At 49.1% G+C, this 23,889-nt stretch overlaps 1 protein-coding gene across 5 annotated transcripts in view; it reads right to left on the bottom strand.

The window, feature by feature from the left end:
* Positions 1 to 23,889, bottom strand: part of Rap1gap2 (RAP1 GTPase activating protein 2) — a 207,121-nt gene that overhangs the window by 8,380 nt on the left and 174,852 nt on the right. For all 5 annotated transcript variants that reach the window (XR_007213665.1, XM_048365115.1, XM_048365113.1 and 2 more), the window contains 7 exons: positions 17,702 to 17,802; positions 15,982 to 16,111; positions 13,508 to 13,663; positions 9,619 to 9,690; positions 8,944 to 9,030; positions 7,038 to 7,172; positions 1,331 to 1,468 (listed from right to left, as the gene is read on the bottom strand). Coding sequence is in view for 4 of the 5 variants with exons in the window: in XM_048365115.1 (XP_048221072.1) it covers positions 1,331 to 1,468; positions 7,038 to 7,172; positions 8,944 to 9,030; positions 9,619 to 9,690; positions 13,508 to 13,663; positions 15,982 to 16,111; positions 17,702 to 17,802 (819 nt within the window). In the remaining variant the exon portion in view is untranslated. The remainder of the gene's footprint in view (positions 1 to 1,330; positions 1,469 to 7,037; positions 7,173 to 8,943; positions 9,031 to 9,618; positions 9,691 to 13,507; positions 13,664 to 15,981; positions 16,112 to 17,701; positions 17,803 to 23,889) is intronic.

Here is a 23,889-nt window from a genome sequence, read left to right on the forward strand (position 1 = left end):
CAGACTGAGAAGCCCAAAGCTAGAGAGCCCTTGGAATGACCTGCTTCAACCTCTCACTGAACCAAAAAGGACCAGAGAACAGGGAGATTTGGTTAAGGTCAACTAACAGATCACTGGCAGAATGAGGACTTGAACCCAGAGCTCCTGGCTCTCCACCACTGGATGCAGGCAGTGGTCACAATAACAAGATGGGAGGAGAGGTGCTGAGCCGGGTCCACTTGTTTCAGTGAACAATGGGGCATCAGTCAATCAAAGCTGCTGCTTCAGACGTTTGCCTGGCCTCACAGGGGGACAACAATGGGAGAACAGTTTAAGGAATGAGAGATGGGGGCCTAGAATCAATATTAAGAGCCTTCTGGGCCTCTAACCCAGGCCTCATCCCTGTGCTGGGTAACCCATTCTGCCACAATGTGCTATGCCATCTTGGACAAATGACAACACTCTCTGGGCCTCAGATGCCTCAAGCACAGAATGAGGAACATCACCCTGCCCTGGCCCTTTGGGGATAAACACAATAATAGGTATAAAACTATTTGGTGAAAATAAATTAATTGTGCAAGGTTGTTTATTATTTCTAAAATTCGTATCAGGGTGACTCTGTCCTGTTATTGAGAAGAAGGAAAGGAAATAGTAGGCTATGCCTGTTCAAAGTCCCTCTGCCTTATCGTCACACCAGCTCTGTGTTCCCTACCTGCCCAGCCCCAGGTGCAAGCCAGCCAGACGCATGCCTGCAGACCCCAGGGCCCTCTCTCCTGGGGGGGGCTGTGCCCACAGGGACAGAGAGGGTAGACCGACTCGGGCAGACCTAGCTATCATCCCAGATCTTCAGTTTGGCTGGGAGGCCTTCAGCAAGTTTCTTAAACTCTCTGAGAGCCTCCTGTTCCTCCACTGTGGAAAGGAACTGGATGCAGCTCCTGCTCCACACATCCAGCAGCAATCAGGCGAGATCTAGTGAGCTCGGGGCCTGGTTGCTCAGCAAGCTAGGGTGGCCACTGTGTGCCTGAACAATAACCAGCGAGTCCACAGGGAAATGCACCTGGAACCATTCTGCAAGGCTGGTCCAAAGAAGAAGGCCCAGGTATTAAGGAAATTGAGAGAAAAGGATGAGAGGGCTGCTAATCCATCCCAGTGCTGCAGCCCACTGAGAGGGAGGCTTCATCTCAGAGGGCCGAGGCTGGGTCCCACCCCAAGCAGCCTCAGTGTCTCTCCATCATCCAGCTTGCCCTCTTCAATCCACCTAGCCAAGCAATGGGTGGGGGTGTACTTCCTCCGAAGGTTTTGGGGGAACCCTCCACCAGCCCTGGTGAGGCCCAGGGCCCACCACACTCACCGAGAAGGTGGCCTTGGTGAGCTCCATGCTGTTGTGGACGATGCCCCCACTGAGGCTGCCGGGGATGCCCGCACCATGCGCCTTCCTCTGGCTGCCCACCATGGTCTCCATGGAGTGGCTGCGCACACGGATGGCCCTCTATGGGGACAGCAGGAGGTGACAAAGGCTCCCTCTGGATGAGGACCTTGTCTTTGCCATGTATGTGCAAGTGCACACACACTCGCATACATGTGCATAAGCATGCCCACATGTGGATATGCACGCCTACACACACACCCAAGTGCATAATACATGTACATGCACAAACCTACATGAGCACGTATTCAGTCACACTCATGCCCAAGCATGCACACACACAGGTATGTACATATTCACACAGTGCACGCATGTACACACTCACACACATGAATCTCCAATTGTGTGTGCTCATACATGAGTATATGTGTGCTCGCATGTGAGTCTCTAGCACATGTAAAGCGTCCCCCCACATTCCCATGTTCTGACAAGACAGAGCACCAGGCAGAGGAGTCTGAGGGCTCAGTGCCTCCGCACCTTACACACCAAGGCCACTTGTAACTATGACAGCCCTGGAGGTGAGACACCAAGAATGAGGCGAGCCCACTAGTCTCATAGCCCCTGGGGTCATTCGGCCTCTCTCTTCTGAATCAAAGATGCCCCTGGGGGTGAAGTCATTGCCTCTCCACTCTCTGGACCATAGAATGGTTGCCTAGCAACAGTGTTCCTGAGACAAGGATGCACCAGCCAGCATGTGTGATTCACATCACCACCCAAGCATAGAGCCGCGCACCCTTGGAGACACTAATGGCAGGATACTAACACATCCTTAGACAACAAAGCTTTCCTCCACGAGGTAAACGCTCCATAAAGCTCAGCATCTTTATGCGCCTCAGGTGCGGTCAACCACCATTATCAACAATGGCTTCCCAAGCTCACCATTTATGCTCTGTTCTGCGATGAGCCATCTTTTTCCTATGAAGAATCCAGGGTGGGTTAGGAATCCCTGTGTGACTGTGTGGTCCTGCCTGGTCTACTGAGCTTCACAAACACAATCACACTGAATTCATAATGCAGAGCTTCCAAGACGAGAAGTAGATAAGGGACCCTTCAAGACAAAGATGCTGAGATGGCTCCAATCTAGGTGCTGTCTAAGGTCTGGTACGAGGCTTCTGTCCCTTCCAGTATGGAAAGGGCAGGAAGGTGATCATTCAAACTTACATGACTGTGGTTCCAAACCATGAGTAGAGCAGGCCAAGTACAAAACCTGAGCTTTCTCACTGGACCATGAAAGGAAGTGGGGGCCATCCTGGTATCACAACTTCCTGTCTCAGGAGAAAAGGGGGGCTGGAGATGCCGAAAGCTGGGTTTGGGGGGAAGGGTCCCACTTGGCCCTGGCAAGTTTCATCCGTCATCACTAGTGCTGCTCAGGTGGCCCTGCCTGTCTTGCAGGTATGGCAAGGACTCCTCTGTACGCTTAACGGGATGATTGTCACCTTTTCTGCCACTAGGGGTCAGGGCAGACCAACCCATTAACCAGCCCAGGCCTTCAAAGGCCGAGAGAAATCCAGCCTGACATGCTTTGGCTTGCCAGTCCTCCTTCCTTGTCCATTCCATATGATGAGCTCAGTGGATGGCTCAGTGTTTCTCAAAATGTAGCACACGCATGCTTTATGTCCATATTACGTGGATCTCACCATGTGTGCACTTCACTGACGGCCACGAGTCTAGGGATCCATGTCTTTCAAAGGTGAGTGTGTCTAACACTTATCTCCTTTATGAAGACAATGTTCCACTAAGAATCCCAGATATATGTCCACAGATCCCCATGGCTACAGTCTGCAATGCTGACATCACAACCCACCTCTTATGCTGCACAAGCAGCTTTGATTTGGGCAGCATCACTATAAAAGCTTAGTTTTTAATCATTAGAAATATATATATAGAGAGCGAGAGGTTTTCATCTAAGTGAAATGCAAACTTTAAAAGTGTTGGTAGGACAGGCAGATTCCCAAGAATCTCTTCAAACAGCTCAGTTTGAAAAGCAGGTCGAGCTATCCCGCAAGACATGCACTGGCTGTGTCTCATGGAGGAAAGCTTCGATCACAGCGGTAGAACTGCCTCAAGATGTGAGGCGCTACTCTACAGGACACAAAGTCCCGGGCAGTGAGCCTAGGACCATGGGGAGGCTGTTTCCTGGGGCACGAAGCATCCTGGCCCACCAGGGTGGGGAAGGACCAGTCCCTGGGGAGGTTAGAGAACAGATGGTAAGGTCCCATTCAGCCCTGAGCATTCTATTCCGGTTCCCGCTTCCTGTCAGAAAGGAACTTTCCTAGGAAGCGGATCCAATATGCTGATCTTATTCATGGGTAAATTCCATAAGCAACACCCGTCATTCTGACATCATAGCCCTACCTAACAAAACCCAAAACTATGGCTGGGTGACAACGGCTCATACCTGAGATCCTAGCTACTCAGGACACTGAGATCTGAGGATCACGGTTCAAAGCCAGCCTGAGCAGGAAAGTCCATGAGATTCTTATCTCTAATTAACCACCAGAAAACCAGAAGTGGTGCTGTGGTTCAAAGTGGTAAGAGTGCTAGCCTTGAGCCCAAAAGCTCAGGGAGAGCGCCCATTCAAGCCCCATAACTAACATCCCCCCCCCCCGCCCCTCCCACACACACATGCACACAAAACCAACTAGAGACAAATACCTGAGCTAAGCCAGAATCAGGCCTATACCATCCCCCCTCCACTTCACCTGATGCGTCTACTCCTCCTTCATCCCACCCATGAGCGCAATAGGACAAGGGCAAATGGAAGGGCACCTATATGCCCCATCAGGGAGGAGAAACGAGCTGGTCATAGCCACCAGGGCTCTGAAGGCTCCTTTGGCATGCCTGACGGTGACAGTCCCTTCCCCACAGTACAACCATGGAGACAAGCACGAGGGCTGAATGGAGAAGCAGGTCTCTCTGTCTTGAGCCAAAATTTCAAGGATTTAGAGGTAAGAAGAACCTTTCAGCATCTGGGCTCTTGAAGCATCTCCTCTCCTAGAAATATCTCTAGGAGTATGCCAGGGACTCTGGGGTCAAGACCACTTCTAGCCGAGGCAGGACACCTGACACACGGCGCGGGCCACTTGCATTGAGTGCGTATGCCATCTTATTTATTGGACACCATGGGCCAAGGTCCCCAGCTTACAAGGTGGTCTAGGTTATAAAACTATCTGAAGCTTGAAATGGCCATTGTTAATGCTAAAATACAAAAAAAGAAACCTGGGAACTCAAAGTGACTAATGTTTCATTCAATGTCTGAAAAATAGAGCGTTAGCCTGGTTCTCATGACTCACGCCTGTACTCCTAGCTACTCAGGAGGCTGAACTCTGAGGACTGAGGCTTGAAGCCAACCCTGGCAAGAAAGTCCAAGAAACTCTTGTCTCCAATTAACTACCAAAAATCCAGACATGGAAGTATGGCTCAAGTGATAGAGTGTTAGCTTTGAGCAAATAATCTAAGGAACAGCACTCATGCCCCAAGTTCAAGCCCCAGTGTCCGTGTGTGAGGACACATGCACACGCACACACACTCACACACATACTACAGAATTAAGTTCACTAGTCAACCCTGATAGTTCTGCATAAATCACATTTCCTGCAAATCTGTAAGTGGCCCTGCTGATCTGCCAGTCCCCAGTCTGTTTTCCTATTCCCCTGCCTCACATTTACCCCTCTCTCAACTACCCCATCTCGCTCCTCCTCCCCCCCCCCCCCGGTTTATTTTGTCCTTCATCCACCTTGCATCTTGATTCCCCTTTATCCTCCTTCACCTTGGCCGTCACCATCCATCAGGACTAAAACTAATATGCCAGGAATCTCCTGCCAGCCTGGACACGCAGCCCGGCTCTGCCCCTCCTTGTGAGGAATCTTGGCAGCTGGCTCCAGCCAGGGCCAGTAGAGCCATGCCTTGCTCTCGATGGTCCATCCAGTGAGGCATGGCCCCCAACCTGCCCAGACCCAGGACCCCAGCATGTGTGGGATCATCACCAAGTCAGATGCTAGGAAGGAGCATCAGGTAGCTGTGAAGTTTTAGAGTCCAGGAGACTGGAATTCAGCCCTGTCTCCAGGGCAAATTATTTGGTCTCTGTGAATCTTCATTGCCTCATATGTAAACCTATCTCTCTAATTATAAAATTAAGCCTGAATTATTAGACCAAAATTATTATACCCATATTAATAGCATTCTCTATTAAGGCAGTAAGGACAGTCAGAGGTTTAAGAGGGGGTATAATCTAGCCTACAGAACCTTGTTAATGTGTTGAATGCAATGTTGTGCACTTCCAGGCACTGTTTCAAAAACAACTTGACGTGTTGGTGCCTCATGCCAGTAGTCCTAGCTACTCTGAGTTCAAAGCCAGTCTGGGCAGACAAATCTGAGACTTTTATTTCTAGTTAGCCAGCAAAAAAACCAAAAGTGGATATGTGGCTCAAGGGGTAGAGTGCCAGCCCTGAGCATAAAAGCTAAGTAAGAGTATGAGGCCTTTAGTTCAAAACTCAGTACTGGTGCGTACACACACACACACACACACACACACCTTTTGGTGGTAGATGTCCACTTTCTCATTCATGAGTTATTAACAACTCTGTATAGCAATAACTCTGCAGCTTAGAGTTTCAAGAGACCTTACATAGCACTATATAGAGCTGGGATTTCATACCCAACCCAATCCTACACATACTGTCTCCAAAGGGGATCTTCAGTCTAGTGATCAACCAGAAATCCTGGGTTTGAGAGACACACTACCTCCAAGACATAAGGGCTTGAATGGTCCATGGCTTCTCAGCCAGTCTGTCCCTATGTGTGTTAGTGGAAACACAAGAAATAACCATGTAGCCAACTGCAAAGGGCTAATTACAGCCAGGCTGAAACACATGCTGGACACAAGTCCTGTGTGGACCAAGAAGTGCTCAGCCAGTGGTATTCCACCTTTGTCCGCCCCATATCAGTTCCATATCTGTCCAGGTCCAATTGAATACTACCAGGGTCAAGGATCTCACTACTTCCTATCAGCTCATTCTGGTTAAAAAATTCTTTCCTTTGAAATGCCCAAAGGCATTTGTCTGTGACTCCATCCCACCAGACCAGCCAGAGCAATCATCACAGCACCCCCATAGCAACCACTGGAGCCCCGTCAGGCTGAGTGCTTGCTCCTGTCATCCTGCCCTGAGCTTCCCGGCCACAATTGCAGACAGGTAAAAGCTCTACAACTTTCTGTTTTGATTTTTGGTTTTGTTTCATTTGGCAATACTACAGTTTGAACCCCAGAACTCCTGCTTGTAAGGCAAATACTCTACCACATGAGAACAATCCCATGCTTGATTCGCACTGGCTCCTCCCCACTACTAATTCTACCTGTCCCTGTTTATCAGACTTCCGGGCCAGGAAGCGAGGCCTCAAGCCTTGGAAGGATGTGGGGGAGGCTGGACACAGTGTCGGCCACTCTGATCTTTCTCATTCCCGACATCTCTGCCATTTTGCAAACACCTGAAGCCTCCCTCCCCCCTCCAGCTGTCTTATCACCACCTGGAGCTGGCCCTGGGCTCTGGGCTTGGAGCCTCAGGGAGCAGAAGACTTCCTTCCTCCCCGCTCCTCATCCACCACAGCAATCCCCAGCTACCAGGGTTGTCCATACCTTAAAAGACTCCAGGAATCCCCCATGGCCCCCATTCTCAAACTTGTCCTCCTCGGGGCCCAGTCCCAACATGGCCTGTGTGTGTACATGGAGCTCATCGTGGAGGTTGTCCAGGAGGGCAGCTCTGGTCCGGTCCTAGAGGGGACAAAAGCACAGGTGGAGGAGCTGGCACTGACATGGAGCCCCTTCCTTAAAAGGTTCCCTACTCAAGCTGGGGGCTACTAGTCTGCTACAGTGTGGACTCACAGCCAGGCTGGTCTTCAAATATACCAGTACTTCCGTTCACACAGAGATGGTCTTCTGCCCTTCCCCTCAGCCCTCCCTCCTCTCCCATGGCTCTCCCCTGGTGACTGACACCCTGCACAGATCACTACCAAGTTCCACTTCCAGCTACCTTTGTCGGAGGCTCTTCTCCAGCCACCCATCATGCATGCGTACACGCAGCCTCCGGGGGGTGCCATTCCCACAGACATCAACCGGCCTCAGCAGGCACCCAGAGCAGCAAGTCCTACCAGCAGGCCCCTGAGCCCAACCCCGGGCCTAATTAGGAGCTGCCTCCAATTCTACCTCCCCCTACTCCTACTTGCAGGAGTCTGTCAGGTCTTCCTAGGCCTAGCCCTAAATCATTCCCTCCTGTGAGGTGTCCGCCTTCAAGTTCTCTCCTGGTTGCCTATGAATCATGTTGAACTGGCCATCCTTCCTGTCCCTCCTCCCCTCCAACCTGTCCTCGCCACTGGCCGGCCAGCAATCCCTCCACCAAGAAAGTCAAACATGTCACTCTCCTGCCTAGCAACTTCACAGTGCCCCTCACCTCTAGCTCACAGCCTTTCATCTTATTTTTATCTTGTTTGTTTTTGCTTTGTTTGTGCTGGTCCTGGGGCTTGCCCTCAGAGTCTAAGCGCTGTCCATTAGCTTTTTTTTTTTTTTTTTTTTGGCCAGTCCTGGGCCTTGGACTCAGGGCCTGAGCACTGTCCCTGGCTTCTTCCCGCTCAAGGCTAGCACTCTGCCACTTGAGCCACAGCGCCACTTCTGGCCATTTTCTGTATATGTGGTGCTGGGGAATTGAACCTAGGGCCTCATGTATCCGAGGCAGGCACTCTTGCCACTAGGCTATATCCCCAGCCCCTGTCCATTAGCTTTTATGCTCAAGCCTGGCACTCCTTCATTTGAGACTTTCAGCTTTTTGCAGGTCAGAGATAATTCTTCCCAACATTCCTGCCCCAGGCTGGTTTCGAACCACGATCATCATATCTCAGCCTCCTGAGTAGCTAAGATTACAGGGGTGAGCCACTGGCGTCCCGCCCACCGCCCTTCTCATCGGCCATAGAGGCTCAACATCCCAGCCCTGAGAAGCCTCCATCAGCATACCAGACTGAGGGAAGTCCCTCACTGAGTCACTCTTTGCTGTTCTGCCTGGTCACTGCTCATGCTAGTCTCTGTGCCAGCAATAACCCACCACTGTTTCCTCCTGCCCCAAACTCCACCAGGCATCAAGATTCAGTAGCTCAAGAGCCACCTCCTTCAAGAAGCCTTCCCTGAAGATACCTCTAGTGTTCACTCCCCTGCCCCACCCAGCCCCCAAAAGAAGCAGTCTTTATCCTCTGAGCAATGGCGTCTCCATCATGACCCAGAGCTGGCACACCAGATCAAAATGGCTCCTCCCACCATCCGGGAGCCCAGAAAGGCAGAAACAATGTCTCATTTATCCCTGTGTTTCCAGGTAACATGGTAGGTGCTCAATCCATCCATGACAGATTCACTAGACTAGGGGAGAGAGGCGGAGGGTTTTGGGGGGGAGGGGGAGGGGAGTTGCTCCTCAACTTAACAAGCCCCTAAGATGTAACACACAGTGAGGGAAGTTGAACAAGGGCAGGCTGAGAGGAAGACTTCAGACCTACGTTCTCACCTCCAGCTTGGCAAACTTGTCCGACTTGCAACAGGCATTCTCTGCATTGGTAAGTTTGGTAAGTAGAAACTCCCGGAACTCCGGGCCCTGGAACAGACAAGATGGCTCAGAATTGGCCCATCTCCAGCCACTGCTGAAAGAGTTCCAGGACACCACCTGAGAGGTCCCTTCTTTTTTTTTTTTGGCCAGTCCTGGGCCTTGGACTCAGGGCCTGAGCACTGTCCCTGGCTTCTTCCCGCTCAAGGCTAGCACTCTGCCACTTGAGCCACAGCGCCGCTTCTGGCCGTTTTCTGTATATGTGGTGCTGGGGAATCGAACCTAGGGCCTCGTGTATCCGAGGCAGGCACTCTTGCCACTAGGCTATATCCCCAGCCCTGAGAGGTCCCTTCTGACAGCTCGTCCTTCCTAGCCCAGACAAGCCCCATCTCCTCCCCTGCCTATGGAAAGCAGCTTCCAGTCCTGGGGAGTCCTCTCTCCTCGTGGCACCACCGTAACTGGAGGCAATCCTTGCCCATGGGTACTGGGATCAGAGCATGGTTTTAAAAAATAGTAAGTAAATAAGGAAATTCTCCCCCCTTCTCCTGCCTCGACCTGCAGAGGGATGTCCCCGGCCCAGATTCTGCCCCATTCCATCCCACTCTGGTTCACATATGAGACAAGAGAAGAGTTCCTTACCTTCTGGAAAATAGGAGGGCTAGGCAGCGGAGGGCCAAAAGCAGGTACATCTTCCCGAGCAGTGACAGAGACCTGGAAGGAAAAGTCACATGTAGGCAACGAGAGCCTCTCCAGAGCCACGCTTCTTACAGCCCATCGATTCATGCTCTCCTCCCTCCAAGCTCCAGATCAATGTCCCTGTGACCACTGCCAACACAGGCGGTAGGCCACTGTCCCACCAGTGGGCTGCCTGGTGTGGAGCCGTCACGTCCTCTCCTTTGCCTTCCTGGGGGAACAGAAGTAAGTTTGGCGAGATGACCAGGCGGGGTGGAGGAGCAGTGGGGCCCAGATTATAACACAGTGCTTGTCCTGTCTCATTACGATTTTGCCATTAATCTCACAGAGATGGCACAAGGAGAAATGCCCCTGTTTTACAGATGAGTAAACACGTCTGGGGACATGGAATGAGGCCCCCCGCCCCCGAAGTCACACAGAGAGGAATAGAGAAACCAGACCTCTCCCACCCTGCTCTGGGCTTCTTGCAAGCTGGCCATACATCAACCTCACCTCAGGCATTTGAAAGGAAATGTTTGCTGTATTTCCCGAGGGCTTTGGTGCTGCCAGTGAAGCGGGCTCTGGGACTATACATGGGCTTGGTCAGTCCAGTTGAGACTCAAGCTAACACAGCTCCAGAGCTCTGGCATGGAATTGAGGGTAGGGGACATCTTGGCCAATCTGAGAGGCCTGAAACATAACTGGAGGCATCCAAGCACTCAATCTGGAGGTCACCCCGGCTCAGAGCAGGCCCTGATCCTCATCTCCTGTCTGCAGAGGTGCCCTGGTTTCACCTGTGCAGTCCACTAGGCTGCAGAGCTGCCAGGAGGCTGCCCTGTCCCTTCCCCGGGCAGCAGCTGACGTGAGTGCCCTGGCACGCTGCCAGTCTCCCTGGCCTGTGAAGTAGGCCAGATGCGAGAGGCTGCCAGACCGGGAGAGCAGGCATCCTGGGGCCCAGCCAAGGCAAGACCCTGCCAAGGGCAGAGAGAAGGAAGTAGAAGAGCGGTCAATGCAGGCTTTCTCTCCCCAAGCTCAGAGCTCTCTACTCCACCCAAATTGGCCCAAATTTCCATAGCTGGGGTCAGGAGGTGGAGCGGTCACTGCTGCCATTGCTGGCTAAGCTTCAACACAACCTCCACCACACTGGTAGCCTGAGTCAAGAAATGTCACACACACAGAGCCAGAGCTTGCGGTGGGAAGAGGAAGGGAGGGGGTACTGCGAGGGTGCCCACTGCCGGCATCTGGGGTGCCTGGGATAAAAGACAGGGGGCAGGCCCAGCTGTGTCTCCCCCATCCTCTTTCTCCTCCTATGGCTGACAGGGTGAATGGCTTCAGATACACCAAGTGTCCCACAGGAGCACAGGGCAGGGGCAGGGTCCTTCCTCTGAACCCATCCCAACGAGGCAGCCTGCTCCTCTCCAGACAACAGTTTGGGTTAGCTTCTGAAAGCAGAAGTTCCCTGAGCATGGTCCCACCTTCCTGTTTCTAAATCCAGTGAGCTCAGAGAGGATGATGTTGCCAGCAGGGGCTGTGAGAAGTGTAGGGGCCATGTGGTGCAGGAAGGGGCGGTCTGGAGACCAGAAGCCTGCCCTAGTCCCCAAGCCCTCCCCAAGCCCAGGTAAGCCTGCTGCCTGCGAGGACCATGGATAGTGTGTTGGTGAGAGAGAGGCTTTCCCTAGTGATCTGCTCCAAAACAGACAGCAGACACCTCAGGGGAACCTCAGGAGTGGGAATAAGAGGAATTCTAATGGTGGCTGAGCTCCGGCATCAGGCCAATCTGGGGAGAGGAAACTAAATGTCCACCTGGAAAATAACTCAGCATCGTATTTCTCACATACCTGGATTTAGAGGGTCAGTTTCCCTCCTGCTCCAATGACTCCTGGGCAGGAATTCCAGTTCCCTGGTCCTGTGGCCTCAGCTCTCTGTGACCTAAGTCATCAGACTCAGCCTTCTCTCCATGCCCTCAGGCTCGTTCTAGAAGACTTCTAGCCGGGCACCAGTGGCTCAGGCCTATTATCCTAACTACTCAGGAGGCTGAGTTCTGAGGACTGTGGTTCGAGGCTAACCCTGACAGGAAAGTCTGTGAGACTTAACTTCAGTTAACCACCTAAAAAGCTGGAAGTGGAACAGTGACTCAAGTGGTAGGCCACTGGCCTTGAGCAAAAGAAAAGCTAAGAGATAGCACCCAGGCTGTCAAGTTCAAGCTCCAGCATTGGTAACCAAGGAAAAAAAGAAAAGAACCAACACCTTTCTAAATGCAGGGCTTGGCACCTAACCCCGGAAAGGGATAAAAGTCATAATCTGCTGTGGTTGTGTGGCTTTGGTTTTTATTTATTTATTTATTTTAGCTTTGCAGGCTGATCTGCGCCTAGAAATAAGAACCTGAAATACAGAGTTCCCTCAAAATACTTCAGCAGCCACCACACACATCCGGTCTCTGCCTCAACTTCTCCATCCTCTCCCACAGGGCTGGACGGAGTCCATAGGTCGTGCAGTCCAACTTCCTCATGTCACACAGACAGACACAGAGGCCCAGAGAGGGGATGAACTGGCCTAAGGTCACACAGCATCCAGAAGCAGGGTCAGGACATGAGCACCAGGCTGCCATGCAGGGTCTGGATCTGAGAACTGTCCTTTCACCTAGTTTTATTTCAGGGAAGTTTCTCTTAGGTTCGTCTACCTCTATAGGTAGTTAAACAAACACAACTATAATCCCAGCACCTACAGAGAGACTGCCTTTAAAAAAATGTTTTAAAGAAAAAGGAGGAAGGAAAAGAAGACAGAACCAGTTGGCTCTTTGAGCTACCCAGTGACTGAACTATGTGCACCGGCTCCCCGGTGCCTCACTATCCCAGGTGAGCAAGGCAGATCCTCACTCCCTCCCCAGTGGGTAGCCTGGCACGCAGTAGGCACTGAGTCGGGGAACTCACTTCCACCAACACATTCTCCACACAGCTGGTTAACTCAGCCAAGGCCAGAAAACACAAAGGCATGCGTGGAATGGAATCAGCTGACCTCGCAGGAGAGATTCGATTTGTGTTGTGGGTTTGTTTTGTGTTCTGTTGCCTTTCAGTTTTTAGTCTCAAATGTGATTTTAAACGTTGATGTGAAGATGGGCACCAGTGGCTTGTGCCCTATAATCCTAGCTACTCAGGAGGCTAAGATCTGAGGAGGGAGCTTCAAAACCAGCCCAGACAGAAAGTCTGTGAGACTCTTGTCTCCCATTAACATGAAAAAAGCCAGGAGTAGAGGTTTGGCTCAAGTGAAAGACAGTGCCAGGCTCTGAGTTCAAGCCCCAGTACTGGTACACACACACACACACACACACACACACACACACACACACACAAGCTGGTGTGAATTTTGGATTTAATACATATGGGTCTGTGCTAATGTCATAGTAACCTAACTCCATGTCCTAAAACCCATTATGAAGATGGCCATGAATTGCTGTGGTGTGGTAAGGACCTTGGAACCAACAGGGCTCAAGTCAGAACATGGGGTGCATTGCCAGGCCTCAGTGTCTCCCGTCTCCCACAGGATGGTGGCTCCCTCTCCTCTTCCACCTCCTTTTTCCTTTCCTGCTCATCCTCTCTGCTTCTCCTCTTTCTCCCCTCCCGCTCCACCTTCATCTAGCACATGGGCATCGCCAGCTTCCAAACACAGAGCTCAGAGTGTCTGGACTCTCAGGTTAGATGTCCTGGAGCCTGGAGAAAGCAAGGTGGATGAAACGACCTTGGAAGATGCCTTCCACTTAGTACCCAGAAACCTGGTAACCATGGCAACTCCAACATGGAGGAGCACTAGTGTTCTGGCGGGTGGACTCACAGCTTCCTCCAATAGGCTCCGTTCTTACCTTGTAGGATGGGCTCTCTGTGCCCGGGCTCTCAGCCTGCACAACAATGTAGGCATGTAGGAAGTTGGAGGCAATCATATCGGGAACAAATGGTGTGTTTTCTTCTTGGAAGATGATGGCCACAATGTCATTCCCAATGTGCCTCTTCCTCTGGAGCTAAACAAAAAGCGTCTCCTTGTTACAAAGCCACTTTCATACATCCTGAGAGCAGACAAGAGCAGTATGGGAGTGTCTTCATTGTATTATTACATAATCTCTGAATTCTCCAAAGAACAGCTTCTTCCGGTCCTCAGAAAACCAAGAAGAAGAAAGAGAAGCCGAGGTAGAGACTCGGGTTATTAAGTAACAGTGAGCATGTTACTGAGCTCAACAGCATGCAGAGCCCTGACTCGAAACCCCAGGGAGAATCGTGCAAAGGTGAGGCTGGGCCTTGCCCGGGGAAAGCCTGTAACTGATCCGGGAGAAACTCACACACTGGAGAAGCCTCCCAAGAACACTCCTGAAGCTGCCTGCCATCACTAATTCAGCAGCTGCACACAACATGCCTGGCAGCACCGAGGACAGAACAGTGTGAAGCCAGAGGGCCTGAAAGCAACCTGAGAGGGCTTCCCGGACGAGGAGGAAGTAGAGCAGGGTCTTGATGAACATATCGATGAGCTGGGGTGGGGGAGGGACTTTTATGAAGTACCTACTGCACACAGGCCCTATGCTCAATCCTTTTAGCATTTACTGACCACCTTCTGTATACCGAGCACCAGGCTGCATGCTTTCCCTCAAGTTGTCTTGCTGTGTCTTCTGAAGAGAAAACTAGTCTCTATTCAGCCCTGCCAGGGGCTTCCTGCCAAGGCACACAGTCCCAAGTAGCCCACACTGGGCCTCAATGGCCCCAGCCTGGACAGCAGGTGACAGGGGCCGTGAGGGAGCACAGACCAAAGGTGAGACCGTGAGAGAAAACTCAATCTGGCTTTATGAAAGAATCCTGCGTCCATTTGTTTTCTGGAACATTCCGTCATTGTCATTATTTGAATATCAAATGGTAATTTCGTTTGCCAATTTCCTTTTTCCTAAGGAGCCAGGCATGATGCTTACCATTTTACATCACTGCTCCCTGCCCAGCTCCCTGCTCAGAAACAAACCGGTCTGAGTTTGGACGAAGGCCCATCTGCCCCTCTTGTTTTCCCAGAGATGGCAAAGGGGCAAAGAGTGAGGTGGGATGACCTGTGTCCGGGTCGGCTGCCAGGGCTGGCAGCTGCTCAGAAGAGTCAGAGAACTCCCTGTCGATTTGTGGTTGTCACAATAACATGGGGGCAGATAATTGTTGGCGCTTTGTTTTTTCAGGGTTTTTTTTTATTTTTGAGGTGATGTTCAGAGGGGTTACAGTGTACATTTCTTATCAAACTTGTTACCTCCTCCCTCATTTTTCCCCTGCCTTCCCTCTTCCCTAGTCCCCTCCTCCCCCCTCCCCGTGTACAGTTGGTTTACAGCATATTGTCTTGTTGCATATTGCTTTTGCATTGATTCACCTTTTACCCTTTGCCTCTCCATTTTGATGCTCCCCTTCCCTTCCCTAGTTCAGATAAATGTATATACAATACCCAGGGTACCAGTGACAACAGGGGTAAAACCATAGGGAAGAAAAACAAAAGAAAAAGACATAGTTTCACATGGTACATTGAAAATAACAGCAATGATAAACCACTTATTTCAATAACTTGGAGTTCATTTCATTTAGCATCATCTCATGTAATCATATGTACATTGCCTGTACTGGGGCTTGAACTCATAGCCTCACTCTCTCCCTTAGCTTTCTCACTCAAGGCTGGCACACTCTATCACTTGAGCTACAGCTCTACTTCTGGCTTTTTGCTAATTAACTGAAGATAAGAGTCTCTTGGATTTGTTTGATTTGTTTGCTGGGACTGGCTTCAAACCTCAGTCCTCAGATCTTAGCCACTAGAGCAGCTAGGATTATAGGCGTGAGCCACTGGGAGAGAAGCAGGCAAATGCCTGGGGTGCAGGTCTCATGCCTGTCCCCAAGTGAGGGACAGGCTCAGTCTCCAAGCTCTGGAGGCTATGAGGTGGGAGACCAGATAAGCAGTCGGGCAAGGGGTCCTCATGCAGCCACAGCTTCATGTTCTGGGACAAGAAGAAGGCCAGAAGCCTAGTGTCCTGGCCAGGTATGTAGGAAGTGGTATGTAGGAAGCAGCCACATGTTGGACAGGAACATGTGGATGCACATCTGTCCTGTGACAACTCCACTACGTGCCCCTCACCACCACCTGTGCTGTATGTACACTCTCCTTCCAGCCCCTTGTTGCCTGGGAAACTTCAAGGTCTTCCTTCTTCCCTGTGCCAGGGCTAGAACCTGGCCTCCTGCACAGAACAAACACTCTGCCACCAAGAGCTATGCCTGGCCTCCAGGGAGGCTGCTGTTTCCCACTGGTCAGATCCCAAAGCCTCCCTCAGCCAGGTACCTGCTGGGCATCTCCCTCAGTGAATGGCAGCTTTGTGGACACGTGAAACATGATCTCGCGGTCCCGGAAGGTCGTGTACACTGACTCCGCCCCTGTCTGTCCGTGGGTCACATCCAGGCCTCCTCGGAAACTGCCAGTAAAACCACACAAGAGAGGAGAGCATGAGACCAAGTGGCAACACAGTGCCACCTTCCCTGAGCACATGTGGCAGGCAATGAGAGCGATGACAGAGTGTTGGGGACAGGGGACCACAGGAGGCAGGAAGCCAGGGAGAAGTGGTCTTCTGATCTGATGAGTGCTGGCCCTAACCAATATCAAGATAAAGGCTTCAAGCCTTAGCTTGTCACAACACCAGCCAAATGCCCAGCAGAGCTGCCAGGTGGCCCCCAAGGCTGGGCACAGGCCTTTGCCTTGAAACACCATATCCAAATCATCACTAGCCCAGAGCCAGGGGCAACCACAGATGATGGTGAGTTGACAAGAATATCCAGATGTTCAACTTCTCCTCAGCTAGCCCCTGATATGAAGGCCCAAGGGCACCCAGGAAGCGGCCTTCTCCAGCTGACACCCCACAGGCAGCAAAGAGAAGCAGGAAAGAGCCGTGGCCTTTCTGGGAACTGAGCTTCTGCCCTTGTAAAAACATGGCTTCAGCAAGGGGACAAGAAAGCAGCTGCAGGTTTTCCTCAGAAAATGAAATAAGAAGTGGAGCTGTGGCTCAAGTGATAGCATGCCACCCTTGGGTGAAAAAGCTAAAGGACAGTGCCCAAGCCCTGAGTTCGAGCCCCAGTACTGACACAAAAGCAAGGGAGGGAGGGAGGGAGGGAGGGAGGGAGGGAGGGAGGGAGGGAGGGAGGGAGGGAGGGAGGGAGGGAGAGAGGGAGGGAGGGAAGGAGGGAGGGAGGGAGGGAGGGAGGGAGGGAGGGAGGGAGGGAGAGAGGGAGGGAGGGAAGGAGGGAGGGAGGGAGGGAGGGAGGGAGGGAGGGAGGGAGGGAGGGTGGAGGGAGAGAGGGAGGAGAGAGGAAAGAGAGGGAGGGAGGAAGGGGACAGAGGAAGGGAAGGAGGGAGGGAGGGTGAAGGGAGAGAGGGAGGAAACAGATGAAAGAATAAAGAAAAGAAAATCTTCCAGGCACTAGTAGCTCATGCCTGTATTCCTAGCTACTTAGGAGGCTGAGATTAGAGAATCTCAGTTCAAAGCTATTCCATCAAGAAAGTATGTAATATTCTTATTTCCTAACCACTAAAAAGCCAGAAGTGGAGCTGTGTCTCAAGTGGTAGAGGGCTGGTATTGAGTACACAAGCTCAAGGACAGTGCTCAGGCCCCAAGCTCAAGGAGATGAGTGGTAGGAAAGGTGGGTTCATTTCACTCTCAGTCTGAGCCAAAGGCAACTGGGAAGACCAAGCTCAAGGGCAGCAACTTCGAAGGGACTCACACCTGTAATCACACCTGTAATCATACCTGTAATCGCAGCAGCAGTCATCACACACCTATGGGCCAATGCTCTCAGACATCCTGTCATGCTAGATCCTCTCTGTCTCTGCTGGCTCTTCAGGAATACAGATCCAAAGCTGAATAGCAGCCCCACGATCCTGATGTGTGTCTAACCCTCACAAGCTCCCTTGAGGACAGAGCTGTCCCATTCCCCTCCCCTTCCTGCCTCTCTCCCCCATACCTCCTCCAGGGCCTCATAGGTAGGCTGCAGCCCCCCTGGCTGAGACTCACCCTTTGAAGTCCTGCAGTGTGATGGTGTCCCCCAGCAGGTCCAAGAACTCCTTGAAAGCTGGGCTCTCCTCGTTGTTTCCAAACAGCTCCTCCTCCAGGGTCTGAAAGAAAAATAGAGGAGAGTTAGGAAATACCTTCTTGGGATTGGAGAGATGGCTAAGTGGTTGATCATCTGCAAAGCAAGCAGAAGACCCTGAGTTCAAATCCCAGTACTACTAAATAATAAACCTTCTTGGTGCCAAGCGAAGATATAGGATTTTCTAAATCTCTGTCACTTGGTTTCTTCTTCCCTGTCTCCCAATCCATTCCCCATATCTTTCTTCAGTCAGAAGGAAGATTAACAAAGGATTATTCATTAATGCTGGAGCCTTGGACCTAAATGATAAGACCTTTTCTTTTTCTTATTTTAGTAAAAAAAATAAAAAAAGAAAAGAAAAAGAAAAAATGTGTATAGTACTGGGGTTTGAATTCAGAACACTGCACTTGCTAGGCAAGTGCTCTACCATTTGAGCCCATGTCCCAGCCCTTTTTAATTATTTTTCTAAGTAGCTTCATGAGTTTTTGCCTAGATCAGCCTGGACCATAATCTTCCTATTTATGCTTCCGGCACAGCTGGGATTACAGGCACACATCACCACTCCTAGCTATTGGTTCAGAAGGGGTCTCACTAACTTTTTGCCCCAGTTGGATTCAACTCAAGATACAGTCTCTGACTCCCCAGTTGCTGGGGTTACAGATGTGAGCTATGACACTTGGCAATGAAACCTTTCTACTTGAGCAAAGATACCAAAAACATGATATATAAATGAAAAATTGGTAGTTGGGTTTCCAACAAAGAATTAGGATCAAGAATATATAAAGCAATCTCAAAGCTCCAGAGTAAACAAAAACACAATGAGATCCCACTTCACACTCACTATGAGGAGTAAAATAAAAAAGAAATGTAATCAAAAGTGTGGGTGATTTGGGGGAGAAATCAGAACCTTCATGCATTGCTGATGGGAATGGAAAGTGACACAGTTCCTTTGGGAAACAGTCTAGCAGATCCTCAAAAGACAAAATGTGGGGGCTGGGGATATAGCCTAGCGGCAAGAGTGCCTGCCTCGGATACACGAGGCCCTAGGTTCGATTCCCCAGCACCACATATACGGAAAACGGCCAGAAGCGGCGCTGTGGCTCAAGTGGCAGAGTGCTAGCCTTGAGCGGGAAGAAGCCAGGGACAGTGCTCAGGCCCTGAGTCCAAGGCCCAGGACTGGCAAAAAAAAAAAAAAAAAAAAAAAAAGACAAAATGTGGAGTTACCATATTACCCAGCAATTCTTCTCCCAGACATACACCCACGAGAAAGGAAAACATACATCTGCACCAAAATTCTCATACATGGCTATCAGTCACAATACTAACCAAAGCCACCCATGAGCAGAAAACACCCAAATCTCCAGCAACTGATGAATGGGGTAAACAGGTGGTACAGTCATACAATGGAATATTATTTGAACATAAATAAGGAATAAAGTGCTAATGTATCTATGACAGAGATGGAAACTATCTGCTACGTGCAAGGCTGACACAAAAGGCCGCGTAGCCTTTGCTTCCACTTTTGAGAAGGACAAAATGTTCTGGAACTAGACAGTTAATGAATCCACCTTATGAAGATATAACTCACAAACTTGTGAACTGCATGACATGAGAATTATGTCAATAAAGTTCTTATTTTAAAATTAACTCAACAGTAAGAAATAATTTTAATTAGAAAATCATCAGTAGACATTTCACCTAAGAGGATATACATGTGTAAAGATGTTCAACATCACTAATCATTAGAGAAATGCAAATTAAAATCATGAGATATCACCACATGTGTATAAGAATGTCTAAAGACTAAGACTAACAATAATGACAGCCAGGCACTGGTGGCTCCCGCCTGTAATCCTAGCTACTCAGGAAGCTGGGATCTGAGGGTTGCAGCTTGAAGCCAGCCTCAGCAGGAAAGTATTTCCAATAATCTTCAAATAAATCAAAAGTGAAACTGTGGCTGAAATGGTACAGTGCTAGCCTTGAGCAAAAAAGCTCAGGGACAGTAGACACATCCTGAATTTAAGCCCTAGTACTAGCACACATGTGCATGCGCACACACACACGCGCACACACTAACAACAAGCCACATCTGGACAGAATGTAGAGAAACTCTTACAACGACAAGTAGTGGGGAGAAACCACTTGAGAAAGGAGTTTGGCAGTTTCTTACAAAACTAGACATAGAATTACCAAACAACTAGCCATTGTACCCCTAGGCATGTATCCCAAAGCAGTGAAAACAGAGATCAAGTAAAACCAAAGCCTGTGTGCAAACTTTCATTGTCGTTCTGTTCATGATAGCCAAGAGCTGGAAACAACCCAGATGTCCTTGAATGAATAAATGGTGAATGAATAAGTAAACCACATCATGGGTATACCATGTAATACTATTCAGCAATAACAAAATAAAATGAGTGACACTCTTGAGAACATGGATGAATCTGTTCAGCAAGAAAAAAGCAATCCTGAAAGTTATGCTTCATGCTTGCATTTCTATAGTATCTGCAAGTAAAGTTTTTTATTCATGGCTGCCAGGGGAAAGGACAGCAGATACAGGAGGGCTGCAGGGAGCTCTATCTATAGTCTCAGAAGTCTTCTGCTTCTGACTATGAAACCTACACAGGGATAAAGTGACACAGAAGGAAGCACACATAAGACACACCCACAAATATGCCCATGGATACTGAGGAAACCTGAATAAGCTCTGTGGGTTGTGTCCATTTCCATCTCCTGCCTGTGATCTTGTGTTCTTACAAGACATGACTTCCAGGTAAAACACATACCACGTCTCCCTGTATAATTTTATAATTATAGATGAGTCTACCAATATCTGAAACTAAAAAGTTTAAAAGTTAAATGGAAAAGCTAAGAACAGTAGCAAGCTCTGCAAACAACAATAGACTTAAAACATGGACTGGTCCCATCTGATAGACAAGCTCTCTCCACAGTAGAGGATCTGCAAACCGCAGGAGGATCTGCAAACATGCATAGACTGCAAAGAAGGCTGCACTTTATTATTATTTTTATGGGTTTTTTTTCTAATTGCTTCAAGGATGAAATCTCTACCAGGAAGTTCTTTCTTTTTTTTTTTTTTTTGCCAGTCCTGGGGCTTGGACTCAGGGCCTGAGCACTGTCCCTGGCTTCTTCCCGCTCAAGGCTAGCACTCTGCCACTTGAGCCACAGCACCACTTCTGGCCATTTTCTATATATGTGGTGCTGGGGAATCAAACCCAGGGCTTCATGTATAGGAGGTGAGCACTCTTGCCACTAGGCCATATTCCCAGCCCCCCCAGGAAGTTCTTCCACACCTCCTTAATTCCTGCTATTCTTATGGGTCACAGCAGGAATAGAATCTAGGGCCTCCTTCATGCTAAACAGGTGCTTTATCTAACGCTATAATGAATGAAAGTGGACCTCAGGTTCCAAACGTTCAACAGACAACCCAATTTAGTGGATGACAATAGCTTTGTTTTTAGAATTTCTTTTCAGAATTACTTCACTTCGTGGCAAGTGACACTGGTTTTCCAGTTAAGATACTGATCTAGAGTTTCCCTTTAAAACAAATGCACGATAAAAATATAAATAAATAAGTAAATTAGCCAGGTGCTCGTGGCTCAAGCCTGTAAGCCTAGCTACTCAGGAGGCTGAGATCTGAGGATCACGGTTTGAAGCCAGCCCACGTAGTTAAACCTGTGAGACTTACCTCCAATTTACCACCAGAAAACTGGAAGTGGTGCTGTGGCTCAAAGTGGTAGAGCACTAGCCTTAAGCAAAAATTACTTTCCCAGCCCTGATTTCAAGCCCCGGATCCACAATATATACATACATACATACATACATACATACATATATACAAATGCACTAGTTGGTTGAGGTGTTATACACTTGTAATCCCAGCATGTGGGAGGCTAAGGCAGGAGAATCACAAGTTCAAGGCCATGCTGGGCTACATAAAAAGTTTTAGACCACTTTGGACTATCACATATTGTCTCAAGAAAACAAAAACTAACTAAATATACTAAGGGCTTGAGAAATAGCTAAGTGGTACAGCACTTGTCTAGGATGCACAAGTCCTGGGTTCAATCCCAAGCAAGAAAGCCTGAAAACAAACTTAAGTTTCCATTTTTTCCTTTCTTTTTATTTTATTTATTTATTTATTTTTATTTTTTTGGTGCCAATGCTGGGGCTTAAACTTGAGGCCTGAGTGCTATCCCTTAGCTTTTTCTGCTGAAGGCTGGCACTCCACCAGTTAAGCCACAGCTCCACTTACAGCTTTTCAGTGGCTAGAGATAAGAGTCTTGCAGATTTTTCTGCCAGGGTTGGCTTTGAACTACAATCCCAGATCTCATCCTCTTGAGCAGCTAAAATTACAGGTATGTATCTACTGTACAGAGAAAAAGGTTAGTAGTTAATAGTATGGATGCGATGAAAATTGTAACAATGTGACTAGAAGTGTGACTCAGCAATAGAACACCTGCCTAGCAACCCAAGGCTGAGTTCAAACTCCAGGATAAAAATATATATTTTTTAAAAGGGAAAAATTATAGGGGGCTGGGGATATGGCCTAGTGGCAAGAGAGCTTGCCTCGTATACATGAGGCCCTGGGTTCGATTCCCCAGTACCACATATACAGAAAATGGCCAGAAGTGGCGCTGTGGCTCAAGTGGCAGAGTGCTAGCCTTGAGCAAAAAGGAAGCCAGGGACAGTGCTCAGGCCCTGAGTCCAAGGCCCAGGACTGGCCAAAAAAAAAAAAAAAGGGAAAAATTATACCCGTGACCTATGACACAATGCTCTCTGGATCATTGGTGTGACCTCTGAAGGTCAGAGGTTCAGTAAGGCTATTGGGCAGCGTTAGCAAACTATGGCCCATGGGCTAAGTCTAGCTAATTTCCTGTTTTTACAAATAAAGTTTTATTAAAACATAGGCATGGACACTCACCTATTACTTATGGATGCCTTTGTACTACAAAGGCAAACAAAAAGTAATTGTGACCGAAACCCCAAATCCCAGCTAGTCTTTTTTTTTTTTTTTAAATTAACTATCTGGCCCTTCCTAGCAAAAGTTTACTAATCCCTATTCTTCTGCATGCCACAGAGTCACTGTGCATCTACCCCAGGGTCCCACCTACTCCAGGTCATAAGGCCAAGTGTGGGAGAGCTCAATGCCTTCAGATAATGGAAAAAGCTATCCAGCGTGGGTTCTGGGTGTGCCTCTCTTCCAGAACTCTCGCCCAGCCTGGTATTACTGGCATGGCTGTCATTGTCACATTGGCTTTGTGCTTGACCATGTCCTCAAGGAGGGGCTCTTAATCATCACCATTTCCCCCACAGTGCTTATCACAGTACATGACAAGCTGCAGAGTTAGGTGAGGCTTATTTATACCCAAAGACCAGCACGGGGCTTTTATGCAACCAATGTTCCTACAAAATGTCCCCCAGCTGTAGGTTTTCAAAACAACAATCTGCCTAGGTTTTTCAAAAAAAGAAATTTATCTTCTTAGATCTCCCCCTACCCTGCCACTCCACCCACCCACTCCCACGACATCAGGTACACAAACAGCATGCAGGATCCTTCTCAGAGGTGGTCGGTTAATGCTCAGTAATTAGAACTTTGCTGGAACATTGGGTTGTAATCACCTAAGAAGATCTGTTTTGGTAAATTTCACAAGCAAAGGATTTTAATTATGGGGGTGATATTAGCCAAGTTGTATGAAAACTTATTTAAATGTAATATGTGAAAATAATATCCTTTAAATGATAATATTCATCAGTACTGGTCTTTTAGAGTCTAAACTCATTGTGTAATTAGTGCTTTTAAGCAAACATCTCTCTCTCTCTCCAGTCATGGGGCTTGAACTCAGGGCCTGAGCACTGTGCCAGGCTTCTTTTTGCTCAAAACTAGCACTCTAACACTTGAGCCACAGCACCACTCCTGGCTTTTTCTATATATGTGGGGCTGAAGAATCCAACCCAGGGCTTCAAAATATGTGTCTCTTGTGGTCTAATATTTTCAGACAAGGAAATTAGCTACTATCTAGTTAAGAAAGAAATGATTGATCAGGAGAAGAGGGAAGATGGTGTCGCCACAGTAGGGAGGCACCCCAACTCACTC

The sequence above is a fragment of the Perognathus longimembris genome, chromosome 17 (genome assembly GCF_023159225.1).
Source record: "Perognathus longimembris pacificus isolate PPM17 chromosome 17, ASM2315922v1, whole genome shotgun sequence".
NCBI classification, from domain to species: domain Eukaryota; kingdom Metazoa; phylum Chordata; class Mammalia; order Rodentia; family Heteromyidae; genus Perognathus; species Perognathus longimembris.